At 40.4% G+C, this 15,584-nt stretch overlaps 1 protein-coding gene across 7 annotated transcripts in view; it reads right to left on the reverse strand.

Moving 5' to 3' along the window:
- The window catches only part of TTC7A (tetratricopeptide repeat domain 7A), a 192,874-nt gene that overhangs the window by 175,491 nt on the left and 1,799 nt on the right, over nucleotides 1-15,584 (reverse strand). For 4 of the 7 annotated variants that reach the window (XM_026059482.1, XM_026059485.1, XM_026059481.1 and 1 more), the window contains exons 2-3: nucleotides 12,845-13,008; nucleotides 10,936-11,104 (exon numbers count right to left, since the gene is read on the reverse strand). In XM_026059482.1, the coding sequence (XP_025915267.1) occupies nucleotides 10,936-11,104; nucleotides 12,845-12,994 (319 nt within the window). In that variant the 5' untranslated portion in view covers nucleotides 12,995-13,008. Of the gene's footprint in view, nucleotides 1-10,154; nucleotides 10,216-10,935; nucleotides 11,105-12,844; nucleotides 13,009-15,311; nucleotides 15,344-15,584 lie in introns of those variants that run through there. The other 3 variants (XM_026059483.1, XM_026059489.1, XM_026059488.1) reach the window with 3 other exon arrangements.

The raw sequence follows: 15,584 nt of genomic DNA on the forward strand, positions 1-15,584 counted from the left end.
TGACTCGCTTTATTGTTATACTTGCTTTATTGCGGTGATCTGGAACCAAACCTGCAATATCTCTGAGGTATGCCTATACTTGCAATGCAAATAGAAGGCGGGGGAAAAAAAAAAAAAAGGCCTAGAATGCCTAGATTTTGAGGACATCCATTCATTCATACTATATCTTTTGGAAGGGGGAAGAGAGGAGAAAGAAAAGTTTTGTTTTGCAAGAGAAAGCCACAAGAAGATCTTTCATCATTGCCTCTGTAGCGATAGTCCTTTATGATCACAATAGCCCTACGTAATCACAATAATCCATGATGACCTTGGGGTAGCTTTCATCTAAAAGTCTCAAAGGTGGAAGGGCAGAAAACTCCAGTAACCCAAACTAACATTCATCTGAAGACCTTTCCCCTCACCCCCTTTTAAGGGGCAGACACAGCCTGAAAATTTAAATAACGTGTGCATGGCTGCTTAGTTAAATCAACGAACATTTCAGGAGGCCTACTCCCAGCCTTCCAACTAGGCCCTACAAGCCAATCCTAATGCTGTCACTCTCATTGTGTTTGTAGCATTTTGTAGTGGAGAACCTTATCTGCTTAGACTTGTAGATACAGATAAAAAAAAATGATTTTTAAAGCTAGAAAAACTTTTTGATCAAGCGCCTGTGAAGCCAGAGGATGGCCACCACTACTCCAAGATGCAATCTCAGTCATCAGTCCCTGATCAATTCTATGTAGGCTCTGCAACACATTGCATATCTTACTGTGTAGGAAAATTCAGCCATCTTAATCAAAAGGCTCATTTTCACAAGTGTATCAAAATGCTTGTTTTCATTAGCATATCAAAACCTCTTACCTATCAGCTGGTTGCTCTTAAGCCTCCTGGCTGATCTTTGTACCTTGGCTTTAACACACAATGTATTAAGTGGCTTGGTATAACAGGCCACCTCTGTTCCCAGGATATACCTTACAGCAGTTAAAGAGATGTCTCAGATGGAGTGATGCTCTGGGCCACAGCAGGTATGGGGGAGGAGGCATTCCCTCTTATGACCCTGCACATAGAGGACTTGGTCAACACCAACCATGTCCATACACTTGCATGGCATGCTGCAAGAATCACATTTTTTCCCCCTTGTCTAAATTCAGTGGCTAGAAGTTGAGAATAAAAGTAAGATGTATGGAGTGCAAGGAAGAGAGAGATGGAGCGGATGATGAATGGTTATCAGGATTTATTCAGTTTGAATTCCTCTGTATCACTGCCAGGCAGCATCATTTGTGAGAAAATTCTAGTGTAGCTGCAATCACAACCACCGAGACAGACTATGTGTTTCTACTCTGGGAGCAGAAGGGAGCAAAGAGGAGGGCAATGCATATTAAACTGTGCTAATTCACATCAAGTTCTCAAGCTAGTTCTACTTAAAATTATTAGGTGACAACTAACAAGCTTGTTCACCTGTCATTTAAAAGACAGTCAAAGGCATCCAGAACTTACTCAAGGGTAAACCACACATGGAAATCTCCACAGAGCCACAGGACACATACCACATCCTCACAGAGCAGAAGGATGCAGAAAACTGGAAGCAGTTCACAGCCACAGGAGAACAGCTCACCAGTGACCACAACACTCCATGACAGGGTACAAAGCATCAGCCTCAGCTACTGTGACTGCTGCTCACTTACTCCCAAAGCTAGTACCTGTAATACCCAACATTCGGACACCCCACTGTCAGCTACACAGCCCCAGCCTAGGGACAGCATCAGAGCCATCTAAAAGCTCCCTCTAGCTTAGGCCATCTAATAGAGAGTAGATTTGCATTTATTTTAGTGAAAATAACACCATAGCGTTTTATCTCATGCTACTGCACTTAAACATTGTGCATTCCTTATTCTGACTCCTCAGGAAAGCAAGTTATGACTGTTCTTTTACCTCCTGATGCTGCTGGCACCAGAGTACAGGATGTAAGGAAGGTTTTATGCATGTGTGAGCCCAGCACATGCAGGTATGCATGTATGTGTAGGAAGACATGAAAGAATAACAGGACACAAAACCTTACCATCACAGAAACCAAAACGCATTAATAAAGGAAGAACATGGTATTTTCTTTTTCCTGAAATTCAGTTATTTGCACTTCGATGCCATCAGGGAGCCTTTGCTCACAAGCCTAAAAATCATACCCCATGCTGCATTTGTATATAACATTGATGGCTCCTATATTAAACTACTTCTAAAATGCAAACAGAGGGAAAAAAAAGGAACAGAACTAGCCTATTCTACAGCAAGACAAGTTCATGGAGCGCAGCAGTGAATTCTAACTTCGCTGACTGCCACAGGCAGCCTAAGTACACCAAGAATGTCAGGGCTGACCTGGGAAACTGACATTTCACATCCAAGCTGGAAAGCAAAGGCACTCAGCTCACCAACATGCAACAGCTCAAGGCCATCACTATAACAGTGTAAGAGCAACTCCAACATCACTTGGATTTCAAGTCTATTCTGAAACTAGAAATAAGCTATACTACTACAAGGTCCTTTTATCAAGATATCAGCATCTACAAACCGGGGCTTTTGCCTATCAGACAGCTACTCTGATGCCAACATGAATAAACAGCATGCTTCCTGTCTAGCTGGCATAATTACAAACAGCAGCACTTTGAAGTATATACCAGGCGTAGAACAAAGTCTTTCTCAGATGTGGATTGACATTTAAAAGATGCAGTTTTTGTCAAGCAAAAATGAAAATAAGTTCTGTCAACAAAATGCCTTATTGTTGGTTAGTCAGTTTTCAGTGTCATATGGCATCATACATCCTTGTGGCTGCAACTCAATTTTCCTGTCAGGCAAGAAAAGAAAACTAATTTTATTATCTAGGCTCTATTCAGAGGAACCCATCTCCCCATATACCTTAATGCTCAGAGATGTGTCTGTCCCATTTTTACTGCCATCACAGAGAAAAGCCAAATTTCTAATGAAAGGATTCTAACAAAAAGGAATGTTTCCTGCCCCTAACAAACCTTTTTTTTTTTTTTTTTTTAAAGTTTTATTAAGAAAAAGAAACCAAATGACAAGTTATTTTTCTCCACTGTTCTATCAGTTCTATTTAGTCACAGCAGCAGCAGCAAATTCTGACCAAAGTAACCTCAATGAGAGAAAGAGCAGGATTAGCCAGAGAATATTACATGCCAGTGTACCATCTCAAAAGAAACATATAGGTTAACACAGCTGTATACAGCCAAGTGTCAGTCTTCCTCAAAAAGCTTATTACCATCCAAGCTCTCGATACATCTGTACTAAAAAACTGAAAGCAAGGTTTTAGTTAATCTTTCTTCACCTTTAACCATTATCTATGCTTTTCTCTTAACTTTGTGCCCAATATAATTCTGGCTTGTCACAAAGCAGCAGCTTCCTATAGACACCATCACTGTTCCTTGTAGTCTTTAGAAAAGTCCTAGATGCTCTCCTGAGCACTACAGGTGCAAGGGTGCATCAGACAGCATCACAGGTTGGCAGGTTGCAGGCAGTGGTGTATCAGGGCCCCAGCTAAGGGAGCAAGCTTTAAGATAACAACCCTCCCAGTCCAAACCAGATGATTATGGTAGAGAAGATTTAGATTCCCCAAGCAAAAGTCTACAGTAAGCATACCATGACACTGAAACCAAAGGGGGGRGAAGGAGGGAAAAATTCAGGCTCTTAAGGGTTTTCCCAGCCCCTTACAACATACTGTTCCTTCCTGCTATATGGGTGCATTATAGCAAGTTGTCCCCAGGTCAGTCAGTAGTAGCAACACAGGGAGGATGCAAATCCAGCTGAGAGCAGGGGGTAGGGGGACAAGAGGGAGGGAGTGCTGGAAGGAGGGAGGAAGAGCTGGGTTCCTTCTTCTTTTTAGCACTAGCAGAATCAGAAATCTTCATTTTAATCATGTGACTACTGAACAATAACACAGAAATGGATTATCGTTATCTTGACATATGCAATTACAGCATGCTTTTACTTTCCCCTATTAGTGCCAGGAGAGGACATAAATGAAATGATTTATTTGAACATTGAAAGATGTCATCAACCTGCCATTAATCCATTTCCTACACCTGCTTCTCCTGATAAGACAGATATGCCTTTATGCAATAGGATCCCCACATCATCTCTTTTTAAGCAAAGCTTTTCTTAGAGAACTTCAAGAACTCTGAAAATCAGCCTATGAAAAGATCCTAAGCACAAGACTATGCATAACCATAGGGGTTTCTGGCATCCAACARTCAGAACAGCATTCTAAGTGCTAGTCCGGAAAAGGAGAATGCACCTTGCAAAACCTCTTGTCCTCCGAAATAGAGAGCCAGCTCAGAAAATACACATAGTCTGCAACAGATTTGTAAATCATGACGTGGACTAAACATAGCTTCCTGCAAAAAGAAATTAAAAGTGTAAATTCACTTTGAAGAGGATTATGAAGAGGATTATGAAACAAATTATAAGCCTGCAAAGCTACATAGTGTTTTGAAACAGTTTATCTGTACTTGAAATTGTTCAAACTGCTGGCACTCAGACTCACTCCACACAGTCTATATTCCAATAAACTCAATAGTTTTAGCATCGCATTCAAAAAAAACCTGAGTGGACAAAAATTTTATGTCAGATAAGCTAACCAGAAATCCTGTTTTTAGAGCAATTCTATTTAAAAGCAATGCTGCTTAAGTTAAGCCCATAACACAGAATATACCCTTAACATTATGTGAACAGAACACATCCTAGTAATATGGGATTACTACCAATCAGTAAAAAACTAAACTGGAGAAGTCACTGGCTAAGGATCTGAAACCAGTTTGATGAAGTGGTGAAATCAGTCTTTAAAATAACAGTATCCCTCCCCCAGGAGGAAGGGAGAAAGCTTTTCCCTTTCAGTTCACTCCACCAATTTAGTTCAATGATTAGACTTCCAAAGATGATGAACCAACAAAGTTTTGGTTGAGTAAAATCACCCAAGCAAGCTGTTTTTTCTCTTCTAATCCATACACTAAAGAAAGCAACAAAAACAGGTATGACTAGAAGTTTACTAGTTCTAAAATGCTGAAGGACAGAGTGACCATGAAGATCGAGTTCAAGCACTATCTGTAGCAAGTGACATCCATTTAACTGAAAAGATTTACTTAGTTTAATCAAAATCTTGAATGACAGAGGAGAAAAGTRCATTTCCCAGAACTTGGCTTTATGACAAAAACATCTTTAAACATTGTACATTTTATTCTAATTTGCACACAAACACAGCCTGGAACAAATCATACACAGGAAAACTAGTCATTTTTCTAGTCATTCTGCAGAAAACCATATCAGAAAATAATGAATGACACACAAATGTTAAAATTTAAGACACTAGTCAAGTGTGTGACTAAATGGAGAAATATTTGCTGATTAACTAGAAAGAGCAATTTAATGCCAGGATTACGTTTAGTGAATGCAAACCCACATGTTTTTAACAGTTCTGGAAACCAACAAAAACCATCCTTGTAAGAAGCAAATTAAGAAACACAAGCACAAAGTAAGTTTAAAATCATTAATTCAAAATTGAGGTTTTTGTTGGCCATTTAAATTACGATTAAAACCAAGTGGGTAGTTTTCAGGTCAGCTGAGCAAAAGATCGACTTTTCTGTTTATTATTTCTATAAGATGCCACCATTTTCCATTCAGGTCACTAATATTACCTCCAACACAACCACTTCTAGTATTACAAACCCAAGGCAAAGATTTCACATGGGGAGAAAGCAGAAGGAGCAATATCCTTCCAAGCAATAAAGACCTCATGATCATAGAAGTTTAAAAAGAAAATCAGAGAAACAGGAAAAATGTAAGATCAGTAGTTTGTGCTTAAGGGAAGAAAAAAAAAAAAAAAAAAAAAAAAAAGAAGAAAAAAAAAAAAAAAACCAAACCCAGAATCTAGGCTCCAGGTTGTTCAGCACTATCATGCTCAGGAATAACCCTCCCATGCTGGTTTCAGAGCTTTGCTTTCATCAAACCACAGTTGCCAGGAGGACTCGCGCTGTCCCTTGAAGCACATGCACTACTCCCAATCCAGTGCAGTTTAGTGTCACAGTCTTACAGGTTTTTTAGAAAATGTCAATTACAGATTTTAAATATCTTTAAACARCTTGACTGGGTTGAACAACAACATAAATAACACTCCAAGCTGCTAAACTAATAAAGCCCATTTTCTTGTCCATGCAACTTGTGGTTGGACTTATCATTAACAAAATGCAATCTCTGATGAAAGTTTCTCACAGTCACAGTATCACATCACATTCACTTCCACATGGATTTTTCTGGTGTCTAACATAGGCTGAGCTGACACAGCAGCCTTTTGATATCTTAAAAGAGAGGATCTCTGCTCTGCTTTGCCACCTATTTTCACGAAACTTTTAAAAACAAATTTACAAGGGATTCATCACACCCAACTTTAGACACCCACAAACAAGTTACTGCTTAGTCTCCTTTCCCAGGTGCTGCAGAGGGGGCAGCACTGTCCAACGCCATGCACTTCCTTCATGTCAGGCACCATTTGAGGAGGCGATGAATCACCCCAAAACTGCCAACTTCTGCCTGCGCAGAGAGTTTAGACTGCATCTGGACAAATGAAATCCTTTCTGTACCTCTGAAATTCCTACTTCTCTGTTACACTGAGCTGAAATTGGCCAATAACAACAATAAAATTATTGGAGGATGGACAGGGAGGAAAAGCAGAGAAAGAGGCAGCGTGACTGTTTCCCTAGGAAACCAGCTAAAAACTTTGCAATCCTATGTCATCACTGATTTGCACGCACAGATTTAGATAGTTACCAATCTCTGGGCACACCCATCCACACGGGTGAAGTCCAGTCAGCAGTGCCCGGCCACAGAGCTGATTTGCCRGGTGCAGGGTGTTCCCCTGTGTGGGGCTGACTCATACCGCAGGAGCTCTAACGCAACACATACTGCCTGGAAGCACTGCAGCAAGCCAGAGAGGCTCACAGTCATTACAAGGAAGGCACCCACACACCAGCCTGAGCGACGAAGGCTGGGGAAGGGCTGACGTGGCAACAGGCAGCTTCGGCTAAAGCAGCTCTCGCCATGCTCTCACACTGCACAGCAAGAATGGCCACGCACCAAACAGCAGGGTAGCACAAAGGAGACTTTTCGCACCTCTCTGCGCCCCACCTGCCTACGTTCACACCAAGTGCCTGCACAACAAACAAGGACAGAGCACAACTCCATTATTAAGACAAACAAAAAGATTTTTCTTACTCTGGTTAAGATACAAACATGTCATATATATATTTTGCAAATACTCTCCAACAGTTTGCAACGGCTCTAACTGAATATAAAAAGGGACTCAGTCGAGAAATGAGTTGCCCATGGAGGACTTTTTTTATTCCTTGTTTCCTTCAGTCCCGCCACAGACTCACAATATGATTGGAAGCAACTCTCTTTAGTTCTCCGCACCTCAGACTTCCCACCTGTACAACTAACCTAATGAATCTTACTTGCCCACATGAAGTCTATTTCAAGGATATTCATTTTAAAAAGACAAATACCAGCAGTAACACCACCTACCCAGGAAAAGAAACCGCATTGTTCACATTTCTGTAGGGATCAGAGATGGGAATGCAAACTTCTTGCGCCATAGACAAACACCAAAGATAGGAGCCCTTAACTCATCTTATGGAGATGTATTTGGTTTTAAACATTATATTGCTATGAAAATTATTTACACACAGCCATACTACAAACCTGGAATCTAGGCATGCTTAAGTCCTGCTGGAGATGTACTTTGTCTTGTAAAGGGTTAAGCTGTGCCCTATTCCGCTTCCAGGAAGATCTATCCACCAGAGCCGACAGGGATCTCCACAGAGCTTCTGCAGCAAGCATGGCCAGAGACAAACCAGTGGACTCTGACAGTTGTTCTGAGGTTGGGTTTTTTGCTTGTTTTGAATGGATAACACCAGATAACAAAGCCACATGTCCCAAGTGCATCAGAAGCAAAATGCAAGCAAGTTTGCTTACTCAATTCTGTTTTATGCAACAGGCAGAATTGCTTGCACCAGAGACTATATGCAATAGAGTAAATTGAGCATAGGTTTTAAGAATTAACCTCATGGCGGGTACGAAGGACAGAGAGAGACATGTACAGACCAACCACCTATTAACTAACCATAGAGGTTAGAACTAGTCATTGCTAAAAATCAAATTTTGTCAGGGCTCCACTCAGTGTCCACAGAAAGATGACATGCTTCTCTTCTCCCCACAGCTTAGAGATTTAGAAACAGGACAGGCAGAAGCAGCCAGCCGAGATAGTGGAAGGGTCCTGCACTTGCTGCTATTTCTCCTGTAACTTGTTAGCTGGTCAAGTCCCAGCATTTATAAATAACTTCAAATGTTTACTGCTTGACACTCATCTCATGTGGAAGTCTGAGCAAAGCCAGAAAGAAAACTGTTTTTCTTGTGCAACTTCTACAGTGCAATAACAAAACTTCTAATCCAGACTGCTTGTTACCATAATACTAACCTACTACATGCTAGAGATCTTCAGAGGAGCCCATAGAGATTTAGCTCAATGTCTGACTTTCAGTGTCGTTAAATGTGAAAGGTGCTATAATGAAAGCAAATTCAGTTTTGTTGGCTCTCATTTCATTTCTACCACACTCTCCACTTCCACAGTTCCTCCTAGGGTATCCGTCTCCTTCTCATTATATTTTAGTTTGCTTCCAACTGAAAAAAGTTGGGTGACTACTCTTGATTTGATTTTCCTTTCTTCCATTACCTTTCCAGCATGATCTTGAATGCTGGAGAGCCTACACTGCCATTCATCCTATAGGCACAACTCAGCAGTAGTAACAGACTAGCTACCCAAAACCAAGGTGGTTTCAGGATCACACTAAAGTTTTATGAAGTTGTAATAAGTAACTAATGCTGGATGAACAAGAATATTCTATTGAACAGACTTCCTTCTCCCACTACTACCAAAACTGAAAAAGAAATTAAGTGGAGAACCAAGCTCTGCCTTGAAATACAGGCAGAACTCTGGCTTTTATGGATCATTGCATATATGATCCTTGCACAAAATTTACTACCAGTGATGTTCAAGAATTTCTTTAGAGCTGGTTTCAACTTGCATAAGTTAACAGGCAACAAAATAGTATGGATAATCAACAGAATTTCTACATAGATACCAAATGATAAGTGGATTAAGAACATGCATATACTATTGTATAAATAAATTTTAAGTAGTTCAAACTGATGATCTGATATTTGCCCTACAGAGCTAGTCTGGGTAGACATATTTTGAATTGAAAATTTAAATCCTCACTATCACCATAGTTCTCAGTACAAACTTCTAGCACTTGGGGCTTGCTTCCATCACATGGAATAAGGTTATAGTGATCCCAGCAATGAGCTCTCTCTCCAAACTCAGCTGGTCAAGCTCCACCCAGCTGGACTTCTTTCTCTATGAGACTTTGGTGCAATACTTTGTGACTTATCATGCTCTTGATATCTTGGCTAATCTGAAAATAATCATCATGAGAGATAAAGGGTATGGAACAGGAACAGCACAGAGGTTATGTTGGGATGACAGGCATTCCTCAAACTTCACACACAGTGGCAAAAGAGTATTTATATTCCATGCTAACCCATGTGGAAAAAAAAAAATTGGGGTCCAGTCCTCTGAGGCAAATGCCTCACTCCTATGGCTTCATAAGGAGGTGAAGCAAGTCAGCTCCCATAGAAGAAGTCTTACAGGAACAGTGTTATTTCATTTGTGTTCATGCATAGTTTACCATTACACTCACACCTCATCTAGGGCCTTATCAAATACCCAGTGAAATTAGCGCAGCTCCGCAAACTCTGGAGTGCACCATTAGTTGCCCTCAAATGCACAGGTATAAATGCACTGGCAGTCACTCATGCCTCTGCCCCATCCAAGTGTTAGTGCAAGTTACAACTAATCAGTTCTGTTCCACAAAAGCTTATTAACAAAGCAGATCCATCCAGTGCCACAGAAAACAAATCCAAAGCAAGCAAAGCAGCACAAACAGGTTTTCAAAAAGCAGAATGACTGTGTGAGATCATGAAACACCCAAATTATCATCATTAATACTAACAGCCCAGTCAAACAGTTTTGGGGGTTGATTTGGTTTCAGTTTTTTACATACCAGTTGAAGGTATCTGATCATCACAGAGTTCTCATTCACCTAATTAGCTGGTGGACATGCTGAAAAGAGTAGAAAGCAGTAGATAGGTAGCAGTACTTGAGCAGCATTTATAAAGGAACTGAAAGCAAACGAAGGAAAAGATTACTGACATTTTTCCCCCATGTCAATAACTGACTGGGGTCTTCCTTTCCCACTGACAAAAACAAAATGCAATTTCACTATTCACAGAGGAAGCTTTCACTAAGATCTCTCAAACAGTGCAAGGTCTGTAGAATTAAAAGAGGTAGGAGAGACTCCTGTTTGTACATAGTGTCTAATACTGTGTGACATGCATTGCAAAGATATACTACCTGCTTTGAAAGCACATATTCCGTTAGTCCAGAGTTTAAAACTTGGAAACATAGACCTGCTTATTTCATTGAAATCATTCAAATTTGCAGGTAGATGAACTCTTTCCAAGCAAAAGCATAAGCCCCAGTTCAGCAGTGCTTGATTTAGATTTTCCTGAAATGGACACAGGCTCAAGTGTGTTGCCGACTCACAGCCACAGTTATGAGATTTCCACCGTTTTCAAACTTTTCATTAAATGTCAGCCAAGTTTAAAAACCATGGACTAAGACTCCATAATGCCTTTATTTTTAAACTACACAGACCTTACTAGTAGGATTTTCTAAAGGCTACAGCATTGGCCTAACTCCGCTCCAATCTAATCACTTGGAGAAGTACCTTCATCTTCAACCTAAACACAGCATATTTCAGAAATATTTACATGGTCCTTTACCTTTAATAACAAAAGCCTCTGTCACCAAACGTAGCATGTACAGTGGTTCATTTCCTATTGAGAGGTCATCAATTCCAGCTCTTGCATACATGCTGATGGCATCTCTGTAGGATCCCTCCACATAATGAAGCTTTCCTAGGATCAGCATAGCTTCTGTCATATGCTTAGGCTGAAATGAGGGAGGGAAGAAAAAAAAAAAAAAAAGAAAAAAAAAGTGTTTACATGGTAAGATACCAAAGAGCAAAAAAGAGGTAGTTCAGAACAAACCGTGCATTACGCAGACACAAAATGCTTTATTCTGAACCGTGCCAACTCCACAGGCCAGATTAGGAAGGACTTAAGTGTCTAGATACCTTAGTGCTATGCTCACAAGAGCAGCAGGTAACAAGGACCAAGCAACTACTCTGGAGCTCAGTTTGGGAACACACAGCTTACAAGCCACCTCACTGGGTTCAGCAGATCTAGTCTATTGATTCACCAAACATGAACTGCACATAAAAGACCACTCTTCTCAGAACTACCTGCATATGCATATATAATTCCCCTGTTTTTAAAGAACTGGACAGAAAGCATCGTCTTCTAGTCAAATGTTCCCCTCTCCTCTGCACTTTTAACGATGAGTGAGAAAGCTCCCAAGTCATCTTCTTGAAGTTCCCAAAGAATCCTCAGGCAAAAGCAGAAAAACAGAAGGTATTCCTGCTACTTCTAAGATTTTGTTTGGTTTCTTAAGGATTGAAAGCATGCAGACAAATCCATAAGAAAAAAAAAAAAACACCTCAGTAAAATAAATAAATCCTTTCAGACCCTCCCCATAGCCCAGAAAGCATGAAAAGGCTCCAAAGCCTACACCCTCATTTTTTCCAATACATGCAGTATAGACTACAACACAGGGTCAATCTTGCACATGTAGGCAAGTCACCACTAACAAAAAAAAGTTTGGATGGATGGATTGTGACAACTGCTAATACCAAGACCTGCAAGAACTCAAAGTGGTTTTGACTGCTCCCAGGGCCTAAGGGGGGGGGGGGGTTGGACAAATCTCCCCTCCCCCTCAAAAAAAAACAAAAAAAAAAACCTAGCTTCCAAGAAGTTAAGAACAAGGATCTCCCCTAGAAAAGCAGTCAAACACATGCTCCCTAGAAAATAACAGAACGAAAGTGTAACATACGCTTCCAAGCTAACTATCCAGTAAGTTTCAGGTCCAAAAGTAGTATAGCAAATCTAGAACTTGAGATTCTTGTAATTCATAATCTCTTTAAAGACAGTTATGCAATAGTGTGTCCAAGGACACCAACACAGCAATAGTCACTGATTCACTGAGTCTTAAAACATCCCTAAAGCCCTGCAGCCTGGTTGATGGGCAGCTACCTACTATGTGCCCTGACTGCAAAGTAAAATGAAGCAATTTAAACCACCCTTCGCATAACTTCTCTGGCAGGGATGAAAAATGATGCAAGGCTGTAATCCTGGACTTGTACCACAACCTCAAGAGCCTGACAGCAGCTTGAGACCTGGAGCTGGCCAGGTGTATGTAATTCCCTCAGCACAACAGCAGCTCACTCAGCTGTGGTAACCCAACTGCACTGTCATGGGGCCATGCCTCATCACCACAGTGAACATTTAGCCCACTTCTTTCTAATCAAAAATAAAGGAGTGTATATATATATATGTGTAAGAGAAAACAAGTACATAATTTTTTTTTTTTTTTGAGTATGAAAAAGCAAATTTCCCAACAGATGACACTGCAAAGAGGTAGTGAATTACCAGTATGTTACTGATATTTATAAATACAGCATCGTACAGAAAGCAGAGAAACACAAACAAGCAATGCAGAACCTTTGTATCAGACTAATAATCATACAACAGAAGCATCAGCTTGGTAAGAATTACACCTACATAGCACACTTACCTGTAGTTTTCCTCTGTTTAAGATATTGGTCAAATACCGTTTAGCTTCATTCAGTTTTGGCTCATTCTTTTCTACTAGTGGAATAGAGTCCTTCAATTTGGCAAAGTTTTCCTTCAAGCATTCTTCCAGCAGAGCCTCTGCAAGCAGCATACTCCCATAGTCCTCTGAAAGCACACATCAATCAAGAAGAAACATCACTTAGTGTTGTATTGCCAATAAACAATATTTAAAAAAAAAACTTTTAGAGACAAACAGCAACACAAACTAAGGTCTAAGAAGAACTAGTGGACAGAAAAAGGAAGTTACATTAACTTCTAACTATTGAAAACACTGTATTTTCTATGAAAAATAAAAAGACTTTCCTTTTCCCTGGTCAGATCCTTTAATTTTGACAGGACAGTTCATTCTCATGTTATCACCAATATAACTGTTCTGAATTTTCATCACAAAATTCTGTTTAAAAACTAGGCCCACTCTTAACAAACATTTAAGTGTATGCTTTAAATTTACAAATGCACAAGCATGAAAGGCATGCTTTGGACTATGGATATGGATTTTGTTGAAAGAGTTTGCAGAAAAGAATTAAATAAAGATTTTATTTAGAAATATCCTATACATCCATTATTAAAGACAAACCTAAGGCTTGACCCTGCAAAATAATTAATACGCTGCATGTAATTTTTTCTACATTAAGATCCATGCCTGTTCACAGTCCTACAGGAGAGTAATTCAAACACAGGTAGTAGCACTGGATACAGTGCAAAGGTTCAGGCAAGTAAAGTGTTTCATCTGCCAGTATACTGGCAGTCCTTGTATGATGGGTCCGATTCAGTTCATTTATTCATAGAATTAGAACCTCAATCAATTGCCTAGTGTGTCAAGCAGAGTCAAATAATCTTTGTTTGTAAATCAAAGACCAAAGCGCTACATTTTATATATACTTCTTCTTTCAGAGTCCAGAACATAGAGAAAACAATAGTCTATCTATTTCTGTATTTTCAGTCTGTGGGACAACTTATTCACACTTATTCCATGTACATATTTATAAGGCATTAATAATCAACCTTTGTTTTGTTTTTTAATCCAGAACAACAACAAAAAAATCTAAAGTGCTCAGTTGTGCGTCAAATTCTAGCCATATTTCTACCTGCTCAATTGCAGGTATACATCTAATAACTTTTATGAACAAAGTATGTACATAAAGTAGGCTCTGAAAACATTTTTGAGGATGAGGTAGGAAAAGTAGAAAATGACACACACACTATGCTGAAAGGTGTTTTTCTTTATGCATACAATCATTACTACATAATGCTGAAGAGCACTCAGGTAAAATCACTAACATCTTTGCAAGACTTAATTACATAAGAACACCACATACAATAAAGAAACAAATACACACACATACAAGATCTCTAAAGGAAATATTATCATTAAAAAATCCCATCCAGACACACTACTGTTTTTAGAAACACAAAACTAGGTAGTTCCTTCCAGAGTAAAAAGTTCTGCAGCAGTAACAAAGCATGATTCTTTCATAACTAGCAAATTATGATGACAGCAACAGATTAACAAATAATGTTTTTAGAGCAATCATACTGTTGTTATTCCTCTTAATTAAAAGGAAGCAAATGAGTAAGAACTCATTCACTATTAATGCCCCCAAACTGCATGATGCTCTTCGCACCTCTATGAAGTGCTGCTGAAATCAAACTAAGCTCAAAGATCGGCTGTGTGGTTCTCAATACAGGGTTCAGGTCAGCTTCAAGTATGCACTCAGAAAACCTTGTAAATAAATGTATATTGAACTATCAACCCTTCCTCCCACACACACGCTTTCCCAGCTATGAGAAAGCCCCGTAAAGCTTCTTGCATCCCAGCGAGCTTTGATTAACTCCAGGGCCCACTCCTACAAACACTCCTCTAGAAAAGTGGCTTTATTCATAGAAATAGCTCCCCTGACTTTAAAGGTAGACCCTCTTGCATCAGTAAGGCAGCTAGAATCAGGTCCTCTGAACAACTTAACATTATGACTGCAAAGATTTTTAGTATTTGTAAACTAGAGTGCCTCCCTTCTACCAAGCAATTTGATTACAAAACAAAGCAATCTGTTATAATAAGAACAGAGAACTGCATTAGCTATTTATGAAACCTGCCCTCCATGTCAAAAGATACTTAATGAGCACAAGCCATTTAAATAAAGTACTCCACAAATGTAGCAAGACAGTTTAAGAGCGTCCAGAAGAGGAGGGTGAGAGGCAATGTCACATGCCTTGAGAAGTTAGGTTTGTTTTCAGACACGGAAAATTCCAGTCTGAAGACCATAACCCGGCCACAACCAAGGCTCGCTTGTTAAAGAAAGCGGTAACCAACCCTACTCGTTATCTGCCTTCAGGTACTAATCGGACTTGGGATGAGGGCAGCACCCCCAAAACAGAGCGAGCACCAAGTAAGCACTGCCACCACTTACTCTCACATTCACAGTCTCCAGGAGAGCATGCCTCTTTACAGCCCGAGGGGGCTCGGAAATACCGAAACAAATAGGAAGCCGCAGCCAGCCTCGAGTGCCTGCCCCCGGGCTCCCGCGGACCCTCTCACAGGGGAGAAACACCGCGCCGCCCCGCACAGGGATGGCAGGAGCAGACGGGGCGCCGGCTCCCCCGCGCCACGGACAGGCTTCCCGCGGACAGACCCCACCCGACCCGACCCGCCCCTGCAGGCGGGCCGTCCCGGCGCCGCGAGC

This window comes from Apteryx rowi, unplaced genomic scaffold (assembly GCF_003343035.1).
Source record: "Apteryx rowi isolate R43461 unplaced genomic scaffold, aptRow1 scaffold_158, whole genome shotgun sequence".
In the NCBI taxonomy this organism is placed as follows: Eukaryota; Metazoa; Chordata; class Aves; order Apterygiformes; family Apterygidae; genus Apteryx; species Apteryx rowi.